Source organism: Polypterus senegalus, chromosome 9 (genome assembly GCF_016835505.1).
Source record: "Polypterus senegalus isolate Bchr_013 chromosome 9, ASM1683550v1, whole genome shotgun sequence".
NCBI lineage: Eukaryota > Metazoa > Chordata > Cladistia > Polypteriformes > Polypteridae > Polypterus > Polypterus senegalus.
The window spans coordinates 10,518,142-10,543,148 of NC_053162.1; the positions used below are offsets into that span (position 1 = coordinate 10,518,142).

Sequence of the window (25,007 nt, forward strand, 5' to 3'; positions counted from 1 at the left end):
AACAGATTTTTTTCCCCTTGCAGGACAGTCCTTGTCACGGAGGCCCGTACAGTTTTCTTGGCAAACAATTCAGTGAACCATAAGCGCATTGTAAGGTGTGTGTTAACATCATTGAACCAGAAGTGGAACTAGCTGGAAGACCACCGCGGCTGAAACGGTTCTTTTGAGGAGTCCTGAAATGAGTTTCAAATGTAGGAGAATGGATTTATGGAATTTTCTCCAAGAACGTGATATTCTAGAGTCAGTGGTGGAATCGTTAATAGAAGAAAAAGTAAGTTGAAGATTGAGTTAATAACGGCACTGAACAGCGTAGAATAAACTGAAACTATGGACTGGCTATAAGCTCCCAGTTCCAGTTCATTAAACTGCATACCAGGAAAGAAAAAGAAAAAAATAATATGTTCAAATTAATTACGTAAAGCTTTGCGCCCTGTGTTGGCTGGGATTGGCTCCAGCAGACCCCGTGACCCTGTAGTTAGGAAATAGCAGGTTGGATAATGGATGGATGAAATTATGTAAATCTGTTACGCAATTCATTTATTTAGTTTGCTTGACACATACGGGGCTCCGTTCGAACGAGCTGTAGGTTAATAAATGAAATAGCGGATATTGTCTTAAAATGACACCAGCGTTCTCTAACTAACAGTAACGCACTTACAGAATAGAAAAAAGTGTGATCAGTGATCTGCGGCGTTCAAAAGAAATGCCAGGATTTACACCATGAAGTTGAAGTACATAATACACACGGAGAGTCACGTCAGATATTTGAAATAATAAAATGTGCGCTTCAGTGTAAATGTTTAAAGTCAAAATGTTCTTGATAGTAATAACAACTTGCCATTTTTCAGTCTCGGATAGAAGTCCACAGAGGGTGCAGCTGAGCATGTTGAGGCTTTTCAAAGAGTTCAAAATGCAGCCAACAATTAGTTGTGACTCGTAGGACAGAAACTCTGCACAGCCCACTCCAAGAGATACTAAGGGTCTTAGCAGACGCGGCTCTTTACAGCATACGTGGAGGAAAGAGAAAATCGGCAGTCGGAGAGAGTTTTGTTTAATTAAAATGCTCACTGCTTTAGGGAAAATGAGAAAACTCCTTGGTTATTTATATTAGTAAAACGACTTAATGCCTCTGCAGGGGGCTGGCACTCTGCCCAGGGTTTGATTCCTGCCTTGCGCCCTGTGTTGGCTGGGATTGGCTCCAGCAGACCCCCGTGACCCTGCCGTTAGGATGTAGTGGGTTGGATAATGGATGGATGGATGGATGGACTTATAGTCTGGGTGGCATGATGGTGCAGTGATTAGCACTGCTGCCTCGGAGTTAGGAGACCCGGGTTCGCTTCTCAGGTCCTCCCTGCATGGAGTTTGTATGTTCTCCCCGTGTCTGCGTGGGTTTCCTCCCACAGTCCAAAGATATGCAGGTTAGGTGCATTGGCAATTCTAAATTGTTCGTAGTGTGTGCTTGGTGTGTGGGTGTGTGTGCCCTGCAGTGGGCTAGTACCCTGCCCAGGGTTTGTTTCCTGCCTTGCGTCCTGTGTTGGCTGGGATTGGCTCCAGCAGGGCCCGGTCACTCTATGTTAGGATATAGCGGGTTGGATAATGGATGGACTTATAGCCTGCGGACCTTTGTCAGTCCAAGTTTATGCTCGAGGCAGTGTACATCAGGAAGTCATTTTGTGCTTGTAATTTTAACACCAACTGTGGGTAATTACGTTTCCTGAAATTAGTTTTTTGAGTGCTTGTGACTGTAATGATTTTGGTTTATTCTTATAATGGCATACTAAATAATAAAGTTTACATTAAAAAGCAAATCTCTCTTTCTTTCTTGAATGTCAAATTGGAGAAGCCAAGTCATGCACTTGTAAAAGGTGGGAGTTGGCTTTGTGGCGTTAGGGGGCTGTATTTGGAATATAAATTCTACAGGATGACTGCAAATGTGAATTCTTTTGAGGAATAAATGGTTTGTTCATGAAAAACTTGTAAACTTTAAGATAATCACTTGATTTGTATTATTTGACATATAAATTAAGTATTGGTTTCTGTTTGGGCTGAGCTGGGGTTTTCTTTACTTTTTTCTTTCCTTATGATATTATAAATAATGTGTTGGTTATTGATTAATAAAATTTAATTCAAAATAAAAAAACTCTTTCTTTCTTTCACTAAAAGTATTAACAAACAACAAGTTTTTTGCTCACCTGTAGGACCTTCTATAGACAGGTGTGTGCCATTGCTAAAGAGTCCAATTGACTGCAAGTGGACTCCAAACAACGTGTGGAAACATCTTCATGGTGACCATTTGAGTGGGCTGAACCTGAGACAAATGTTAAATGTTGTAGCAAAGTGTCTGAATACTTTTTAAGTATTTGGTATACCGTATTAATCCCTAAGGGGAAATTATCTTTTTGCCAGACCTTTGGAGGTCAGAGCACAGGGTCAGCCATTGCCCAGCTAGAGCCCAAGGAGCAATCTATCTATTATATAATGCCTTTCAACTATCTATCTATCTATCTATCTATCTATCTATCTATCTATCTATCTATCTATCTATCTATCTATCTATCTATCTATTATATAGTGCCTTTCATCTATCTATCTATCTATCTATCTATCTATCTATCTATCTATCTATCTATCTATCTATCTATTATATAGTGCCTTTCATCTATCTATCTATCTATCTATCTAACTATCTATCTATCTATCTATCTATCTATCTATCTATCTATTATATAGTGCCTTTCAACTATCTATCTATCTATCTATCTATCTATCTATCTATCTATCTATCCTATAGTGCCTTTCAAATGACTCACGTTGGATTTTTATGAAGGTTTTTTTTTATCTAAATATCTGTACTCTTATGGATTTGTTTCCTTCTGCAGATCTGAGCTGTCTGCACTATTATTACTGTCAGACACTTTACTTTATTTTATAGTACATATTGTCATATATTATTTATACAGTACATGGTTTCTTTGTTTCTGTTATTTTACTAAAACTTTCCATAGTTAACTCCACCATTGCCGGTCCCAAGTCTGGATGCGAAACGAGGAGGGCTGACTGTCAGGTTAGCTACTGGTCCTCATAAAAACCATAACCATTGTAAAAACAACAAGCAGAATCTCAATAATTTCTAATCAGCCTTCTTGTTAACCATAGGGATCAATTTCGAACTACATGGCAGCACTGGAACAAACCGATGTCAGTCTCTGGTGTCCAAAGTCGAAGGCGATCTTCTCTGTCAAGAACATCACAAAAATCGTAACATAGAAGGTGCAGACATTATACCAAAGTGGATGACTCAATCAACTGCTGTGAGAATTTGATAACTATCAACTGGACAGATGGATAGAAAAGGGCCGAATTATCAGTGACAAGACCATCTTGTATACAGGACACAATGAAAGGCATGAGCGGTGCGTCTGCCTGAACTTGGGTGAACGTGCGAAGAGAGCACTAATCAGTTGGAAACCCATCATCGATCAAATCATCACAGCCCGTTTCGCCTAAAGACACAATGAAGCAACCATTGTCCAAGTGTATGTGCGGACTGAGAACATGGATAACGCAGTGAAGGATGATTTCTATGATGAACTGTTGGACGTATCTGATGACATCCCGAACCATGAAATAAAGATATCGATTGGAGACTTCAATACCAAATTAGGAGGCGATCATCATGGATTTGAAAGTGTGATTGGGGCCCACATATCATCTAAACACCTCAGTGACAATGGTGAATGGTTGGTAGCCTTCTGAGAACACAATGAATTATGTGTTGGTAACACAAACTTCCAACACAGGCAGATCCAAAAGAACACTTGGCGAACACCAGACGGGCAAACCTTCAATGAGATTGACTACCTCTGCATCACTCAGAAGTGGAAATCATCCTTACACGATGTCAGGGTCTTCAGGAAAGCAGGCGTTGGATTGGACCACTACCTGATCAGGGCAAAGATTAAACTCAAACGTCGAAACCAAAGATGGTCCACACCAAAGCGACTGTTTGCAACAGAGAAGCACAAAGACTCAACCAACATCGACATCTTTGTATTGCAACCGCACAACTTCTTTAACCTCTTTTTGACGGGCGAGTACCACTGGGCCAAGTTCAAAGATACCGCCAGAGGGTGTGCCCAAGATACCATCAGAAGATGCTGAAAACAGCAATAGGAGAAGTGAATCCAAGATCACAGAGTGAAACTCATCGACGAGGGACAAATCGTGAAGATGAAACGAGATCAGGACACAAACATGAACGCCCGAGAAGAGGAAAGACAAAAATTCATGGAGCTAGATCGAATTGTGAAGAAGAGCTGTTGGAAAGATAAGAAAGAATGCCTGGAACAAATGGGAAACAAAGCTCAAAAGAAGGCCAACCGTAATGACACCAAAACCCTTTGCTGCATCATCAACAAGCTGACTGGAGCAAAAAGTAATTCCAGTGTTCTGATCAATGATAAAAGAAAGAAGCTTCTCTGACTGTCAACGAAGAACAGAACAAAAGATTAATTGAACACTTCCCAGAAACTCTAAACTGACCAGGCTGGACCACTGTTAACAACTTCAATATGGGTGAGGCCCTGAAAGGTCTACAATTGAACACTGGGGTGATCACCATCAAGGAAGTAGACATTGTGATCATAAGCCTCAGGAATAACAAGACAGCCAGCTTAGACGAAATATCCACGGAAATGATGAAACACGGCAGTCAGATCAGGCAGAAGAACTTGGCAGAAATATGCCATAGTCAAGATCCCGAAGAAAGGAAACACATCTGAATGCACCAACTGGCGAGGCATCACCCAATACCATATGGTCCTACTCTGGCGACAGCTGAATGTAATAAACCTCTGCCTGAAGGAAGAGAAAGCTGACTTCCATGGTGGAAGATCATGCACCGAACAAATCTTCACCCTCTGGAACATTATAGAACAATGTGTCAGCTTCCGAAAATCACTGGCCATCAACTCTGTTGATTTTGAGAAAGCTTTCGACTGAATACGCAGAGAGTCCCTCTGGTGGATCCTACTTTCCTATGGCGTACCTACAGCCTTTAATTCCATCTTCAAAGATCTGTATCGGTGATTAGGCTGCTGTGTCAAAACTGAAACTGGCCATTTTTCTTCAAGATTACAACCAGGGTCTGACAAGGGTGTATATCCTGTCCCGGGTTCTCTTCCTCCTTGCTTTTGGAGTATGTCATGTGATGAGCTGGGGTGACATCGGAGCCGGTATTCACTGGACTGATCAAGAGATCTTTGTCTATCTGGACTTTGCTCATGTGATCACTTTGCTTGAAGAGGGTGAGATGAATCAGCAGGATGCAACGACTGACCTCGAACGAGAAGATACCAACATCCGTCTCAGGATTGGCACAGATAATTCAAAGATTATGAACATACATGACACGGCCCAGATGAGGGGAGTGATGATCAGACTGAAGCGGATGGAGGAAGTGGAGAGATTCACTTTCTTGGGTAGCGTAACCACCAAAGATGGAGACGTAGAAGCAGATATAAAGTGCTGCATTAAGAAGGCAACAGCCATCTTCTGGAGGATGAACAAAATCTGGTCCTCACCATTCAAATCTCTGAAGGTTGAATTTCACCTGCTTACCGCTATCATGGTTTCCACGGCCATTTATGCCAGTGAAACTTAGAAGACATCAACAAGTATCAACTCTCAAGAACCAATGCTACAATGACATCGCCAACGAAACGATTTTACAAAGAAGTGGCTAATCCAAACTCCACTCTACCATCACCTACAGAAGACTCCAACTGGCAGGCCATGTCCTTTGAATGGAGATACCATCAGATTCCAAAGTGGACAATGACATGTGTACCTCCCGATGCCAAACGACCAGAAGGATACCTGTGGAATACTTGGAGAACAATGTTCATAGAAGATCTGAAGGCACTGAACATCAGTTGGGATGAAGCAGAGACCTCTGCCAAAGACTGGAGATGCTGGAGAACACTTGTTGTGCAACATGCTATGTAGCATAGGAGGATCTAAGCTAAAGTAGGTAAGCTTGCATAGTTACCTATTATAGAATGCTCTATCTATCTATCTATCTATCTATCTATTATATAGTGCCTTTCATATCTATCTATCTATTATATAGTGCCTTTCATATCTATCTATCTATCTATCTATCTATTATATTGTGCATTTCATATCTATCTATCTATCTATGTATCTATAGTGACTTTCAAATCTATCTATCTATCTATCTATCTATCTATCTATCTATCTATCTATCTATTTATCTATCTATCTATCTATCTATTATATAGTGCCTTTCATATCTATCTATCTATCTATCTATTATATAGTGTCTTTTGTCTATTTCTGCTCATTGCCACTAGTGTTAATATCAATGTGAGGGTTCCCGCTTTCTCAGTATTTTGGACCACACTCTCTGAATCCCCCAATCTCCAGTTCTTTTGATGGCTGCCCTAAACTTGATTAATTCTGTCATTGCAAATCATTTGCTAACCGATCAACTGATTTAGTTATGACAGTACTCACTGTAGCTTATTTAATCCTTTTTTTCAGCTGTTTCTCTTAGCATTGGCCGTATAACATGCCAGTATTTGTCCAGTGCAGCCCGGGTCGTGGACTGGCACCCTGATCCCACTTTGTTTCTGACTTTCACGGTGGACTCTTCACATGTTAGTTTGTGTGATGTCAGGCACGCCCCTGCATTTGGGCCTAGTTTTTGAAAAATTCATCCTCTCTGCTTCATCTTCATGCTCATTCAATTCATCGCTTCTTTTCAAACACCATAACTATTTGCCGTGATTTGCTACTTTTATAGAGTTAATCTTTTTTTTTTTTATTATTTTTTCCCATATCCTTCCAACAACTTTGTTATCTCCTTCTCTGTCAGTTCAGGACACGTTGAGGCTTTCAGCCTGTACTTGACCACATGACCATAAAGGCCAATCAGACACCACTATTAAAAGAATAAAATAATGGGAGGCCCGGAGATAAACTACATGGCCGGCCTGAATGGAGTATCTTTGGGAAAGCAAGTTAAGGAACACTTCACTTTAGTTTGGGATTCTGTGTCTGAATTGTCATTTATTAAATGCAGATACCTGAAAGGCTGGTCACAGGCAAGATATTCTGGAGCTTTGAAATAAGAATGTCTCATGAAGCCTCTTTGTGTCTTTACAGCTCCTTGTGTCAGGAAAATCCGAACCAATGTAAGTGCGCCATGAATTTTATAATTGGGCTTCGGAGTAGGAAAGGCTGGAAAGATAAATGTATACTGTATAGTGTCTGCTGTCACGGTTAAGATATTATTTAAGGGCATCTAAGCAATAATAATAATAGGAGGAGGAGGACATTTTTTGGACTTTCTAGGTTTCTAATTAGATGCCCTAATCGTAGAATCATTCTTTACGATGAGATCACTGGCTGTAAGAAGAAGTGGTGCCGACAGCCTTAGGCAGCACGTTAACGCACCTCATCTACCGAACTATTAAATCATAGAGACGGCGGTTAATGTGCGTCACTCGTGCGTCCGAAAACCAGAAGGCTCAACGAACAAGTGAGCGGAGCGGGTGAAAGGACAGCGGCGGGGTGACATGAAGACGCAGAGCGCCTCCGGGACGACAGCATGTCAAATACATATTTATATGTACCTTTAAGATTTACTTTAGCAGAAAGAAAGAAAGAAAGAAAGAAAGAAAGAAAGAAAGAAAGAAAGAAAGAAAAATAACTTTAGTATTCTTAAATCAAGCACTGTTTATTTTATGCAATGGCTTAAACAAAAAAATGCTTTAAAGCAAAAACTTTACCACTTTCCAATAATTCTTCTATCAGACTTCATGTGCTGTTTTATTTGAGGTAAATTAATTTCTACAGGGAATCATTCAAATGATCCTTAATAATATCTCGATTAAGTTCCATTGCGATAGATGGTCAAATTAAAACGTAAAACTTAACACGACCCGCAACAAAAGATTTCAGCGGTTTAAATTTTAAAACGTTTCTAAACAAAACTTGTATCCACAAAACTCTTTAAAGTTGAAACAACATACTGTGCAGTGAAAAAGAGAAACTGAAATCTTTGTTTTACAAGTTCCTTTTGGTGTTCTAACGAAACTACTATTAGACTATATGAGAATAAAAAAGGTCACAGCAAATGGTTGAAGGGATGGCATCCCGAAAGCGTTTAAAACGCCATGTGCGGGACCGATGAGCGCGCAGCTCCTGCCGATCACTTCATTTTACTGCGCAGACAGGGGAAGCCTCGCGGCCGCAGTTTACGAAAATGCGATTCAGTTCAAACATGCATTGCCACTGCAGGTCTACAAAGAGCTAAAAATATAAATAAGTACCTATGGCTACAAATATCGACCTACAATATATAGATATACGCCGATCTTTCACGGGCGCTTTGAGAAACAGGTATTGAGAAACAAAAAGATCGAGTGGACAAAAGGAAAATAACAAATAAAAGTGCTGTGAAATGGCAAACGATTTAAAACAAATACTGAAAATGCCGGGACTGGGCTTACTCCGCGCGTGTTAAGTGTGATCGTCTCAGTCGTTCTGATTGCCGCCGCTCTGCAGCGTTCAATCACGGAAAGAAAGGCACTTTGGCCGTGTTTTCCTAACAGCGTTCAAGTGAATAGTCAAATACTGCTTGTTTTTTTCTCTCCTAGAAAAGAATAATAATTAGAAAAGTCTAATCAGCGATTTAAATTAATATCAATTAGTACAGCAAGGTTTGTTTAGTAATTTCCGGCACATAATTATTCATTCCTCAGTTATCTCAGTAAACCCTATTAATACATGATCTTCACACTTGAAAAAATACTAATGTTTTTTGAGGATAACGATTAGACTACATACATATTCATACACTCACGCATACACACACACACACACAACGCACACGCACACACACACATATTAATGCATGTATGGTTTGAATGTAATAGTTTATAATGTAGGTAAATGTATGCATAGTATATGTATATAAGTTTATAAAGTCATTATTGTCACATATACAGAGTAGGTTAATTTTTACTTGCATGTCTTAATCAAAATACAACACATCTGCGGATATATATATATATATATATATATATATATATATATATATATATATATATAAGCTAAGAATAGGTCCTTATATGCCTTTATTTTTAATTATCTTAACGAATATACAGTATATTCTACTATTTATACACTAAAGTTGATTTATATATTTTGTGTGTGCTCACTCAGACTGGTTTCTTCAAGGCAATGCCATAGGGGAACTATTTTTGGTTCCCCAAAAAGTATCCAGAAAGGACGTTTATTTATTTAGATCTTTAACAGCTTCCATAATTACAGTAACCTTGAAGAGATGCAGATTTGAGAAACACCGCTGGCTTCTTCATTTTAAAAATGCTCTTGCTGTGCATTTATAACATATAGGCTGGCTAAATTCAGACTTTCTCGATCTCTTGTATCCTGTTGGGCGGCCTGCCATACATTAAATATTTCTGTATTGTTTTGTTTTGTTTTGTCGTCTCCGTGTCATCTGAAATCTTCTTATAGAACGAATTTCATAAATGCAAAGTACGCTTCCCAGAATGAAATGATCCTTTATCAAGGAATCGTTCAGTAGGGAACCACACAACTGTCATAGCAGAACCGTTATTTTTAAGAGTAGGCGGTTTTAAATTTAATTTCGCTTTCCCGGAGTGAATTGAATTGAAGGTAAAAGCTAAAAAAAAAACTGCAAACAACCCGTCTGAGAATTAAATGGGTTTTGATCAAGCAATGATACTGAGAGGAACCACAGTAAACTGGTACCGTGTCAGTTTAGACCCAGTACTTTTAGAGTGTATATATGGTCTATATATACACTCTATACCCATATATATATATATATATATATATATATATATATATATATATATATAGATATAGATAGATAGATAGATAGATATCGGATATCATGCATATACAGTGTGTGTGCACTATATTATCCACATGTATAATGCAAATACACACCGCGACAGTCCCACCCACCTAATTTAGTTCACATCACAGTTCTGTGCGTTCGCCTTTCCCTTCACGAAGTTTTTCTTTTTAAATCGGTGCATTTGTAAATTAAGAAGGTAAACATTTTGTGTCGTTCCTGCTTTCGTTTTATCTTCTCCGCCGATGTGCCCTCTTTTTGTTATCGTCTCGATTCCAGTTTTCTCCTGCTTTCCCATTTCGAAAGGCTCACAACATTTTAATTAAATAACCAGGACAGTCACGCTGGCACACACCCTTTTGCCGGGTATTCCGTTTATTAGTAAATATGAATTTAATACGAGTAAAACTAAAAGGATTCACTTGCTGTGCTTACTACAAAAAATGATTAAGTAACTTTAAAGAAACTACGCGATGTTCGGATTTTTTTATGATGTTACACTACTGGTAATAAAGAACTGTAAAATGCGTTTTTGGTGTTGACATAAGCAGCGATAAAATGCAATCCATCATGTCCTTAATAAAGAGAATGATCCTAATTATAACACCGAAAGTATTCTCTTAAGTTCTATTTTATTATTTTTTAAGTCATTTATTTCATGACTAGAAATTCGGTCTTCTCTTTCCTTAACTCTTCCTTTTCATTTTTGTGATGTAAGCAATCCATCCGTGGAACCTGAAATGATTTCTTGCATGCAGATATATTTATTCTAATCTAGCTCAAACGATATCATGCGAAACTTAATTTCTTATAAAGTGTAAATCAAGAAATCGTGCTGAAATTCCCGCATTTGTAATTTATTCCATTTCTTTATTCTTTTTGCTAACCCAAACTTCTCCATTGTTTTCCGTCTTAATCTTCGGTGAATGACTTTTCATATAATGGATTTTTTTGTTTATAGTATTATAGTATATATATATATTTTAATGTTATATATATATATATATATATACGACCATGGTATGCATCAACAAAAAAACACTTTAGCCATCTAAACCCCTTTGACTGATTTGTATTCAGTGTGTTCAGACCCCGTTACAGACTCGCACTCACTCCCTGCCGCACATTCGCCAGCCACGTTACTCACAATGACTGCGAGCTCTCAGGGTGTTCTATTTGAAGGAATTGTTATTGGCTTTTTTTCTAACCGCTATTAGACCCTCCCCTCCTCGAGAGCCCATTGGCTCCTTCAATTTTTTTGTTTTTAATACGAACTATAATTACCAGGCAGTATTTCAGAAGTGATAGGAATTCTGACCTGTCATTCTCACCATTCCGCCCCAATGGGATTCGGATAAGGTGTAAATAGGAAGCGATGTGTGAGCCTACACATGGTCTATAAAAATAAGCCTTAGATGTGAGGCTGGAGTGTCCAAGTGTGTCCCCCTGCGCAGCAGTCCAGTATTGACAACGGCACACCTTCATCAATTCTGAGCGGCAGTTTCAGTAGACAGGCGGCAGTCTTCATGCTGACCGAAGGCGAACAGGATTACACTCATTTTAACCAGGAACAGACTGGGGGCAGCTACGGTGGTGAGTTTACCTGACATGGCTGTCGAAAGATGGATGCGAGTGAGAGGCTGTCCGCTCATCTCCACAAAAGTGGCCAGCGCAGTGCGGGCGCCGTAGCCCATAAACCGGCCGTAGAAAAGCGAAACGAAACGACAAGTCTGAACGAAATCAAGTTGTGTTCATGTCAACTGGAACCGGTAAAGCGGGTGGGCTCACGAACCGTGAGCGCCTCATCTGCTCTTCCTCTGAAGGACTACATCATGCGATGGATTAAAGATGGAACTGGTATTATCTAAAATATTAGAATAACAGTTAATCGATTGAGGCATTCACTGTTTGGTGTACCTGAAATTCAAGAAGCACTGGGCACCCAGATGCGCCCACAATTACAGGGTTATTATCTGAAAATAATGATAAAAAACAACATAAAATGAAATTATAGAATTGAGTGTCTTTGTTAGTTTTCCATTCCAAAAAAAAAAAATTAAAAAAAAGATCGATCTTATAGACATTTTACGGCAACATACACAATGCCACTACTATTGTATAGTGCCTTTTATAAGTCTATTAGAGCTCAAACATGTTAACTAAAACATTTAGTATGAAAATATTTTTATAATAAGCTGCGTAAGTTTTAGTATAGATAATTAGCTTTTCAATAGTTTGTTTTTAAAAAATAAAAACATCTATCTATCTATCTATCTATCTATCTATCTATCTATCTATCTATCTATCTATCTATACTGTGCCTATCATATGCGTATTCATCTATATACAAATTCGTTTATAAAATGACTATATTTATTATCACGTGTAAGTTATACTATTTATATTAATTCATACAACATGAAATGGTTATAATTTTAATCACTTAACAAAATTGCAGCCACGAAAACGAAAAATAAAACGAAAGTTACTTGCCTGAATTAGATGCTGACGTTTGTTTTTTATATGATTATGAAAATTAAAAAGGCCGTCGTAATGGGGATTATGGGAATGAAAGTTTTAGTATTTGTTTTATAATTAAATCTTTTCGATGTTATTTGTTTCATAAAGGAAAATATTTTGTTTTACACTTTATTACAATTAGTTTTATTTACTTTTGTTTCTGATTTTATTTTTCTTATTTTTATTAGGTAATAATATCAATAAAATACCTATTATTTGTGTGTGTGTGCGTGTGTTTTTTTTTATATTTATAATTATATTCCGAAAGCGTGGCGGGAGTCGTGTAGGCGCGTGTACAGAATCATAACGTACATAAGCCGCCATCCTCTGCTTAATTCAGCTCTATTGAGTTATTATTTATTTATTTATTTATATATAATTTTATATTGTATTTAGAGTAGACATCTGTAGGCTAATAAATATAGAATATGGAATAAAAATATTTTATAAAATTTTGCAAGATATCATAAGTGTGCTTTATATTGTGTTATGCTTGTCTGCGCATTGAAGTAACGTTACAATAATCCGGCGTTTCGATATGAATCTATTGTTTAGTGACTATCTATCTATCTATCTATCTATCTATCTATCTATCTATCTATCTATCTATCTATCTATTAGGACAAGAAATAATGAATTATATAATAGGGAACTCAGCTGGCGTCCGTAATTAATACCTGAATATTCAGCGCGTGTTGTGCCGATCTCGTCTTGACCTGCTGGCTGCACGCGGGGCTCTCGTTCTTTGCTGTTATTTCGGCCACATTTTGCTGGTTCGTGTCTTTTTTTGTCATTAGTAATTTTTATTTTAATTTTTTTTTGTTTGTTTGTGACGACAGGTGTGCAGTTTAAAGTGATGGACTACACGTACGATGAAGACTTGGAGGAGCTGTGTCCTGTTTGCGGCGATAAGGTGTCCGGTTATCACTACGGGCTGCTGACTTGTGAAAGCTGCAAGGTAAAGTGCGCGCGGCGTTAGCGGCCGACACTTCATCTAATTTTGTTAGATGTTAGAGTATCAAGTAGGCTTATCTTTGGTATTAAATGAACTGCTTAATTAACAAGTCACTTCATCATATGACAACATTTATATTTTAGAAATGTTAGAAGGAAAAGTGAAAACTATATCGTCTTATGTTGTCATCTTTTTCTGTTATTAGGGGTTCTTCAAAAGGACAGTACAGAACAATAAACGTTACACGTGCACAGAAAATCAGAACTGCAAAATTGACAAAACCCAAAGAAAAAGATGTCCTTTCTGTCGGTTTCAGAAATGCCTCACAGTTGGAATGAGGTTGGAAGGTAGGGCCCTGCTCGGATTTGTCTTTTTCTGCTTACATTTCTGGTTTATGCTGTTACTCTGCCAGCGTTTATAATCATCAATAGACAGCGTTAGAATCTAACGACCATTTCACATTATTAAAAGTATATTAAGTATATTAAGCATTTTTATCTTTTACTGTAATGTTATATATTGTGTTCTGTATAACAAATAAGGCTTAAAAATGATGTACAATATCAAAGTGAATAATTCAGATATGTGAATATGTGTAGAGAATGACATTCTTTAAACAAACAAAAGTATAAAGTAGGGGACTAGGGTGGCAGAATCCCACCCTTTTGGGAATTATATTTATGTGTATGTGTGTATGTGTATAAGTTCAAATTAATCACCATTAGTAGAAGTTGTTAGTAGACTGTGTGGAATTTTCAAATTATTGTATTCACGTGGATGAATATTTCTAGTCATTAAAAAGTGACGAACCCTCAATGAGCCATAATGTGCCAAAATAAATTGTAAAGAACTGTACACGCATACGGCTTGAATGTAGGCAGGCCTGGAGAATGATATTGTTCACCGACAAATGCGTTACACATTCAAACACCAGCCTCTCAGCACTGATAGGGTGACCTCATCCCTGGAATTTCAATGTCTATTCATTCAGTAGGAACAATAAGATAGTACATTAAAAATTCATACGCCTGCACAATTTTATATAGCACCTTTCATATCGTTCTATGGATTATGTAGTAGTGCCGTTTGTATTCTATCTATCTATCTATCTATCTATCTATCTATCTATCTATCTATCTATTATACAGTGTCTTTCATATCTATCTATCTATCTATCTATCTATCTATCTATCTATCTATCTATCTATCTATCTATCATATAGTGCCTTTCTTTCATCTATCTATCTATCTATCTATCTATCTATCTATCTATCTATCTATCTATCTATCTATCTATCTAGACAGATATCTTCCCTATTTAATTCTTTCATTTATTTGTTCTCCACACTCTTTCATTCCACTGTTTGGTCACAAGGACCTGCTGCCTGTCCCTTGCAGTATTCGGCGTATGGCAGAGTCCAGCGTGGGTCACTCATGTCGGGCCGATCACCTAAGCTGCACACTTTTGGGATTTGTCAGAAATATTGTATCCAGAATGGCTGCTTGCTTTTAACACCATAGCATTCTCAAACTTGCTTCATCAGCCAATGTGGCACACAGGTTATGAATCTGGGCTTCAGACTCTCAGATTGGGGGTTCACATTCTGCTACTGATGCTGTGTGACCGCAATAAAGTCACTTCAGCTGCCTGTGATCCAACTGGACAAACAAAAGAAATGTAACCCTTTGTAGCTCTCAAATGGATAAAGGCATCAGCGAAATAATAATAATACTAATACTACTAGTAATAATAATGGGGTGGCACAGTGGAAGTGTTGCTGCCTCACAGTAAGGAGACCTGGGTTCGCTTCCCGGGTCCTCCCTGTGTGGAGTTTGCATGTTCTCTCTGTGTCTTTGTGGGTTTCCTCCCACAGTCCAAAGACATGCAGGTTAGGTGGATTGGCAGTCCTAACAATTGTCCTAATGTGTGCTTGGTGTATGTGTGTGTGCGTGTGTGCCCTGCGATGGGCTGGCGCTCTGCCCAGAGTTTGTTCCTGCCTTGCACCCTGTGTAGGCTGGGATTGGCTCCACCAGATCCCTGTGACTCTGTGTTAGGATATAGCAGGTTGGATGATGACTGGCTGTATAATAATAATCATCTAAATAGGGTCAACTGGGATGGGGGGGATCCAGGGGCGGCCAGATGAGGTGCCATTAATGGAAACCCCCCACACTCATTAACTGTTGCTAATTCATCCAACCTGCATGTCTTTGAGATGTGGGAGCCGACGCAAACACGGGGAGAACATGAATATTGGATCTGTGAGGCAGCAGCACTGACCGCTATGCTACCACGATGGCCTTTAAGATTTAAACAGCGAGGGTCCTTCTCAGTTTGGAGATACATTTTGACTTTTCCACATGTACTTCACTAGCTAACCCCATACCACACACTCTTCAGATAGTTTTTCATTGTCTGCAGCACATTTCTAGTTATGGCACCCTGTCTACGGTTTGTTTAAATCTTGTACCCTATGGTACCAGGGATAAACTCTGGCAGACCCCCGAGACCCTGTTCAGGACTAAGCTGGTTAGAAAATGACTGACTGAAATTTCTGGTTAAACCATTGATGGACACATTTCAGATTTCCATTTTCCTTCCTCCCACACTCACCTCACCTGTTATATAGTGCCTTTTCTATCTATCTATCTATCTATCTATCTATCTATCTATCTATCTATCTATCTATCTATCTATCTATCTATCTATCTATCTATCTATCATATAGTGCCTTTCATATCTATCTATCTATCTATCTATCTATCTATCTATCTATCTATCTATTATATAGTGCCTTTCATATCTATCTATCTATTATATAGTGCCTTTCATATCTATCTATCTATCTATCTATCTATCTATCTATCTATCTATCATATAGTGCCTTTCCTATCTATCTATCTATCTATCTATCTATCTATCTATCTATCTATCTATCTATCTATCTGTTATATAGTGCCTTTCCTATCTATCTATCTATCTATCTATCTATCTATCTATCTATCTATCTATCTATCTATTATATAGTGCCTTTCCTATCTATCTATCTATCTATCTATCTATCTATCTATCTATCTATCTATCTATCTATCTATCTATCTATAGTGCCTTTCATGTCTATCTATCTATCTATCTATCTATCTATCTATCTATCTATCTATCTATCTATCTATCTATCTATCTATCATACCTGATACACACAGACACACTCAGAGGATTTATGAATGCTGGCCACAAGCGATCGCCTGCGTGTTGTCATCACCATTTTGTAATTTGACTCCGTGTACGAGATAACTGAAGGAAGGACAGTAAGGAAGCAAAAAACGGAAAAGAAAGAACGAAAGGAAGAAAGAAAAAGCCGGCCGGCTTCTGTGAAGGGTTTCAGCCGTCTAAAGCTGACACATTCTTGAATGGACAGATCATTTCTGGAAATGTTTCATTTTACAAAAAAAAAAAGAAAAACAAAAATGGACTTTGAGGAAAGGCACAGAATTTGTAACAAATGAATGAGTCTTTTTTTTTTCAAAGGTTTGCTTTTAGATAACTGTAATTGTGTGCTGTAAAGTGTTAGTGTGGAAAATGAAAGGTTCTTCTGGGTTTAGAAGCTCCAAGCTTCAGATTTACCATTTTCATAATTCAAAAAGTAAAAAGCAGTTTTATAGTGACTCATAGGGTGGATCTCATCAATGAATACATTAAACCTACCAGCCCAGCATGCCATCTCCAATCTTGGTCATCTTGCTTTCAGGGTCGTTCTTGTAACGCCTGGGCACAATGGGCACTGCCCGGGGGGCCACAGCAGCATAGGGGCCCATCATGTTTCTTTTTGCCTATGTATGTTTCTGTTTTTGCTTTCAAAACAGGGACCCTCAGCACACGACTTTACCTGGGGGCCCATAATGCTGCTAAGGCGGCCCTGCTTGCTTCCCTCATTTTGGTTAATCTTTCGGAATGGGGCAGACACGGCTTTCCGTTGTGTGGTTTGACAGCATAAGTTTTTATTTTTAGCACTTTTAAGGTTTATCTGTGTAATTCGTGCTCTTTATACTTGTGTTCTCTTTGGCCAGCTGTTCGGGCAGATCGCATGAGAGGAGGAAGAAACAAATTTGGGCCGATGTACAAGCGAGACCGAGCCCTGAAGCAACAGAAGAAAGCCTTAATACGCGCCAACGGCTTCAAGATAGAGACGACGCCCCCCATGGTGTCCCCACCTCAGACTGACTATAGTCTTTCAAGTAGCATCCATGGGATTCATCCGGTATCCAAAAGCATGCCACTGTCCACCCCGACCTCCATGACCCCCACAGACTATGACCGGAGTCCTTACGGGACGCCCTCTCTTGGCATGAGCATGCAGAACCACGGGCCTCTGCCAGCCTACCAGTACGCATCCTTCTCAAGCCGGGCGATCAAATCCGAGTACCCAGACCATTACACAAGCTCCCCCGACTCACTCACCGGCTACCCCTACCCAGACACCTACCAGACCAGCTCACCCACAAACGTCCCTCAGCTCATTTTGGAATTTCTACGGTGTGACCCTGACGAGCTTCAGGTCCAGAGCAAAATCCTCAACTACCTGCAGCAGGAACAGGCCAGCCGCAGCAAGCACGAGAAACTCAATACTTTTGGCATTATGTGCAGAATGGCCGACCAGACTCTGTTTTCAATTGTGGAGTGGGCAAGAAGCTGCGTCTTCTTCAAAGAGCTCAAGGTAAGGCTGCCTTTTGTGTTTTTTAAATCGATGTGAGTGCGGGGTCACTTGGATGGCCGGAAGGAAAATGATTCTGTCTGGCGTGTCTGCTCTGTGTCGACCACGAGGGAAGCAATAATGGGGTTTTATTATTTAGTCGCCGTGGATTGGACTCATTCAAATGTCCGGGCGATGAAACACTTAAATCAAAAGTCGTGAACTGACCGTTGACCGTAGTGGGTGTTATATAAACAGTGACTGTCGGATTTTGAGGGGTGTGCAGGGTGCGTGCGGAGGTGTGGCTTGTATGGCAGTCACTTGGACCCTTCAGGTCCTTCACCAACAATCTGCAGGTTTACCTTAATTATCTTTAGTGTTAAATTAGTGAAAACGTATGACACTCATATATACAGTATATAGTGTTGTGGTGGCTCTGGGGCTAAGGATCTGCGCTGCCAGAAGGGATCCTACTCTGTTGGGCCCTTGAGCAAGGCCTAAGGGTGCTGTACAATGGCTGACACCCAAAGGTCATGCAAAAAGACAATATCCAACTTGGGATTAATGACATATATGTCAAAATCAAATTAAAAAATATATGCGTATGGAGTTAGAATAGAGCTGTGTCAGTGTGTTTGTGCAAAGGAAAGAAAGTTAAAGGTTATTTCCATGCTGAAAAGACAAGAATGTAGGAAGATTAATATTCTTGTCTTTTCAGCATGGAAATAACCTTTAACTTCCATCCATCCATTATCCAACCTGCTATATCCTAACGACAGGGTCACAGGTGTCTGCTGGAGCCAATCCCAGCCAACACAGGGTGCAAGGCAGGAAACAAACCCCGGGCAGGGCGCCAGCCCACCACAGGGCACGCACACACACACCCACTAGGGACAATTTAGGATCACCAATCCACCTAACCTGCATGTCTTTGACACGAGGAGAACATGCAAACTCCACACAGGCAGGACCCGGGAAACGAACCCAGGTCTCCTTACTGTGAGACAATGACACTACCCACTGAGCCACTGTGCCGCCCAACCTTTAACTTATTTCCCATATATATATATATATATATATGTATATATATATATATATATATATATATATATATATATATATATATATATATATATATATATATATATATATCTAGTAAAAATGAACGCTGTATAGCGCCAGACCCGACACGGGAGGTGAAAATAAACATTTTCTTCTCCTGTGGGCACACGTCTTCCCCATGTCCCACAGGCAATACACAGTCCCAAATAAAGCACACCAAGTGCCACCAAGCACTCTTTTCCTCTCTCTGGCACCATCACTTCTCTCAGGCCACCTTGTCCTCCTCCACCCAACTCTGGCCCCTGATTGGTGGTCGCTGGCTCCTTTTATAGTTCACCCAGGTGCTTGATCTCACAGTTCCAGCTGCACTTCCAGGTGTGATGTATATGCTGCCCACGCGGGCTCAAACACAGCACCCCCTGGTGGTGCTTGCGGGACCCAACAGGGCTGCACCTAACTCCAATTCCCAAGGAGCCCTGTGGGAAACCGAGGCACTGCTCCATCCCGGGGGGAAGTGGCCATTTAGTGTCCAGGGGGAGCTATTGCATAGTCCAGGGCTGCTCCCCCTGAATATAGTGTGCAGGGGCGTCCCGGGTGGGCATGGACCCAGCCGCCTGCCACAATATATATATATATATATATAGTCGAGACGAGTTTGTCCTAAAATTGGGTTTGGCCATTAACACATATATATAATTTTAGGACAAACTCGTTTAGACTAGGCCAAGCCAGTTTACCGAAGCACGAAAGGATGAAGTGGTTTGGCCTATGAAAGTGCGATTGAGGGTCAAACTGGTTTAGACTAGAACAGTTCAGTTTGTCCTGGGAGTTTTACACTGATCTCAGTAGTAATCTAGTCCAGACTGGGTCATTCCTATCTGCTTCAGCAAACTGGATTGGTCTAGTCTAGACTAGTTTGACCTAAAATCAGGTTTGGCCTGTAACTTATATATATATGTGTACATATATATATATACTTATATATTTATATCTACTCTCTCTATATAAAATCCTAATTCTAAAAGTGCAACAATTTTATGTGACGTTTTAATGTCACATTTTTTGTCACGCTTTAAAGCGGGCTTATTTTAAAACTTACATATATATGTTGGGTATCATTCTTTTCAGAATTTGTCAAACGTTAACGTGATGTTAGATTTTCAGATTCTTATTCCGTTTTTAAATTCTAAACTAAAATATCCAGAAGGTCATGTTACGATGACCCATTGTATACCACTTTAGTTTTCACGTGATTTTTCCTGTTATTTTTTAAAAAAAGTTTTTTTTTATCTATAAGAATGACAGTTAAAATGAGTTGATCGTTTATTTAGTCTCTTATAAATTACTCATCGAGCATTGTGGACCTCAGTTTAACGGGAACACTCCAATCGGTAAGAGAGTAAATATTTTATTCTTATTTCGTGATTTTTACTCCGTTAAATAATAATTAGTCAGTCAGTCATTCCTACCCGCTATATCCTAACACAGGGTCACAGGTGCGAATCCCAGCCAACACAGGAACCAAACCCCGGGCAGGGTGCCAGTCCACTGCAGGGCACACACACACACAAGACAATTTAGGATCACCAATGCACCTAACCTGCATGTCTTTGAACTGTGGGAGGAAACCCACGCAGACACGGGGAGAACATGCAAACTCCACGCAGGGAGGACCTGGGAAGTGAACCTGGGTCTCCTAACTGTGAGGCAGCAGCGCTACCCACGGTGCCACTGTGCCAGCTCTCTACAGCTACATTTATAAAAAAAAGTACCAATTCTGGTTAGTGGAAATAGCTTAAAAGTTGATAGAAATCTATGTTTTGTACCTAATACTTGTATGCAAAATTTGGTTGACCCAAGTGAAAGCGTACTCAATCGTGTTTACACACACACAGACACACAGACGGTATTCCAAAAATGGTATTTTCAGATCTCAGGGAGGTCTAAAATGTTGAGATGCATCAAAATCTTGTGGTCGTATACGAGAAAGTAAGGGAGGACCTGGGAAGCAAACCCAGGTCTCCTTACTGCGAGGTAGCAGCGCTACCCACTGTGCCACCATGCTGCCTAAATAATAATTAAGTTTTCTTTTACATATTTATAGGATTTTGTGATTTTGGCTACAATAAATAATAATTTTTCTCTTGTACATTTACAGATTTTACTAATATTCTGGCCATAACTGTGGGTTGGGTGCCGAAGGCACCGGGACTTGGCCCCCCCTAATTTATATATATATATATGCAGCATGCATATATATACAGCATACAGTATATATATATGCATATATATGAATGTAATATTTATGTAATTAAACATTTTATACTTGAAGACTCAGAAAAGAACTGAACATTAAATAATGACATATATTGTAAATATCAAAATAAGGACAGAATTAGCCTCGTAGGTCTGTGGATTAGGCTGCCTACTGTAAATCAGAGGTTCCCAAATTCAGTCCTGGGGACCCCCCATATGTGGCTGCAGTTTTTTTTTTTTGTTTCAGCCAGATTCACAATATTTGATCATATCTGATCTCATGTAATTAGATGGTCTTTTGTTTTTCTCTTCTCATATTCTTCATTCAGAAAAGCACAGCAGTGTGATTTTTACATTATAAGACATTTAGAAACTTTTCTATTTTTTGCTGTAGCTTTAGTGAGAAGTTAAGAAAAATGACTCCTTTTATTGGCTAACTAGAAAGATTACAATATGCAAGCTTTCAAGGCAACTCAGGCCAATTCTTCATGTAATCTTGGCTGAAGAAGGGGTCTGAGTTGCCTCGAAAGCTTGCATATTGTAATCTTTCTAGTTAGCCAATAAAAGGAGTCATTTTTCTTAACTTCTCACTGCATCCATTATGACTAACACGGTACAACACATTAGTATTATTGCTGTAGCTTTATATACTTAACTCTCTTTTGTTGTGTTCCTATTGTTCTTCCCATTGTATTCTGTGTAGTCTGCTCCCTTCATCGTATCCTAATAGTGACAATTAAGAGACAAGCAAAGCAGACCCCCAGGTGAACAACACTGAATGATGAAAAGCTGCAACTGCTGCAGCGTCAGACCCGCTGATTAGTCAATAATGGAAATCAGGATGAACATAAATAAAAAGTGAAACAAAAAAAAAAATATCCACATATAACTGCTTCATTTTTATTAAAATGTATTAACACACTTACTTTTGTAATTTCTTCATTGACCCCAAAATACTGAAACTGGAAAATAGCAGCTCACTTAGTAAGGCTTAGGAGTCCAATTAAAAACAGAACAGAAATCTGCAGGGGGTCCGCAGGACCGAGTTTGGGAAGCACTGCTGTGAATAAATCCATTGTTAATGAATCTGTTGATCTTATTTAAGTTCTGGTGACACGTGTCATTTTCCCAGTTCCCAGTATTTCCTATTTGTCCTCTCTTTTATAGTTTGAACATGACAATGTTATATTTGTGATTATACACCAATATCAAGGTTCAGCATTTTTAACAGGCATCAATCTGTTGGACTTTATGGGTAAAGTTCTGTTTTAGATATTTAGCTCACTTGTTTACTTTTTGTTTGGTAAAGTTTTATTTTTTTTCTTTTTTACCTTTAAAATCTGTCCCAATGTACTTCTATATAAATACTTGGATTGGATTTAATGGGCATAACCCGAAAGACCACATTCATGCTTAAGAGCTGTCAGAGATGTGTTGATGGCAAATCACTAAAGATGAAATCAAACAAAAGGGAATAATTGAGAATTGGGCATCGGTGCATAGCACAGTGTTAAAAAAACAGAAATATTTACAGTATGTACTGTATATGTGTATTCAATTCAGTTTATATTTGTCTAGCACTCCACAATGAGTGCCAGCAAAGAGTGCTGTGACAACTTCACGGGTAAAATGCAGGTTTAGATTTCACAAGGCCCTCAGTTTTCTGGGCATAGTAGGAGATTAGAGAAGGAGAGCCATAGATAGATAGATAGATAGATAGATAGATAGATAGATAGATAGATAGATAGATAGATAGAGTGAGTGAAAGGCATTGATAGATAGATAGATAGATAGACAGACAGATAGATAGATAGATAGATAGATAGATAGATAGATACTTTATTATATACTGTAGATAGATAGATAGATAGATAGATAGATAGATAGATAGATAGACAGATAGATACTATATTATATAGATAGATAGATAGATAGATAGATAGATAGATAGATAGATAGATAGATAGATAGATACTATATTATATAGATAGATAGATAGATAGATAGATAGATAGATAGATAGATACTATATTACTATATTATATAGATAGATAGATAGATAGATAGATAGAGTGAGTGAAAGGCATTGATAGATAGATAGATAGAGAGATATGGAAGGCACTATATGATAGATAGATAGATATTGATTAATTATTTGTTCATATGTCTCTATAGGATTTGATTCATCCATCAAAACCACAGTGCATTAAATTGTAGAAAAAATATTTATATTTATTTAACCTCACATAACAAAGTTCCACAAATGCACGAAATACCACAATATGCATTGATACAATCAGTTAATATATATGAATGAAATTTTATACCTCCACTGCAACCAATGTGCATGTAAATAAATCATGACTGATGCTATTAGACAATTAAAAAATTAAATATATGTAAAATTAAAAAAAAAAAAAATATATATATATATATATATATATATATATATATATATATATATATATATATATATATATATATATACACAATATTTACTTGCTGTTTGTAGGGTGGTAAAGCCCAGATTATGGGGTGCAGTTCAAGAGAAATCAAGAAAGTATTGGTTTTATACTGTATAAATGGATATATACTATTTCAATATATATCTGTATATACATATGTATGTATATGTGTGTGTTTATGTATATATAATCTCTGTATCATTTATACACACATACTCTTTCTATCCCTTTTATATATATACAGTATATAGTAAAAATAGACACTATATGTTTACATATATACTGTACATACATATAAATTACACACATTCTTAATCCAGCCTAATTAAATTGAGGATGGTAAAACTCAGAAGCCTTGAGCACATTAATATGTAGTGCTGTTTAAGAAATAATAAAAAAAAAACAGTCTGTAAATGTACATATGTGGAGATAGATAAACAGTATATATCCACACACCTATAGTGTTATTTATAAGGACTCTAGTTTTCTTCTAATTATATACTGTATGTCTCTAAGTTATGTAGGCATGTATGTATTTACATTTATTTCTTTTTCATTGTTATTTTTCCTAATTTATTCTTTCTTTGCTTGTTGCTGTTTCTGTGACATCCTGTAAGGCACTTTGAGCACTTCCTGCATATGAAAATTGGCTACAGTAATAAATGGTATTGTTGTAGGCGCTTGTTGTAATTACATTTATTTACAGCATAGCTATGTATAGCATTTGATGTAGGCTATTTAAAAATTTTGGCTATAAAATAACTTAAAAATGTTTAACTGTAAACTATAGTTTGTGGATCTGTAAATAACTCTTGATATGAAATCCTTTTATAAGAGGAGGGCGTTCTTTTATTTTTATTTATTGATTATTTTAAAGAACAGCATCCATTCTTCGTGCAGATGCTGCAGCCGCCTTTTATTGTTGCACATCTCCATGTTTCATCACTTTTCATCACCTGCAGCCTCATCATTTCTTCCTTTTATTGATCTCGAGAGCTGCGTTGTTCGGTTAGATGCGTGCTGGTGCCGTGTTTATTCCGGACGCGGGTTCAATCGCTCCCCCCAATCACCCGCAACCCCCCGTTCTCCTGCGCGTCTTATAACATGTATTACAGCCACAGTCT

At 38.3% G+C, this 25,007-nt stretch overlaps 1 protein-coding gene and 1 pseudogene across 1 annotated transcript in view; both read left to right on the plus strand.

The window, feature by feature from the left end:
- Nucleotides 1-3,174: 3,174 nt before the first annotated feature.
- On the plus strand, nucleotides 3,175-4,161 carry LOC120535330 (annotated as a pseudogene).
- A 7,204-nt stretch (nucleotides 4,162-11,365) lies between these two features.
- The window catches only part of LOC120534935 (nuclear receptor subfamily 5 group A member 2-like), a 158,103-nt gene continuing 144,461 nt past the window's right edge, over nucleotides 11,366-25,007 (plus strand). The window contains exons 1-4 of the mRNA XM_039762442.1: nucleotides 11,366-11,527; nucleotides 13,294-13,412; nucleotides 13,615-13,756; nucleotides 17,478-18,124. Of these exons, the coding sequence (XP_039618376.1) occupies nucleotides 11,461-11,527; nucleotides 13,294-13,412; nucleotides 13,615-13,756; nucleotides 17,478-18,124 (975 nt within the window). The 5' untranslated portion in view covers nucleotides 11,366-11,460. The remainder of the gene's footprint in view (nucleotides 11,528-13,293; nucleotides 13,413-13,614; nucleotides 13,757-17,477; nucleotides 18,125-25,007) is intronic.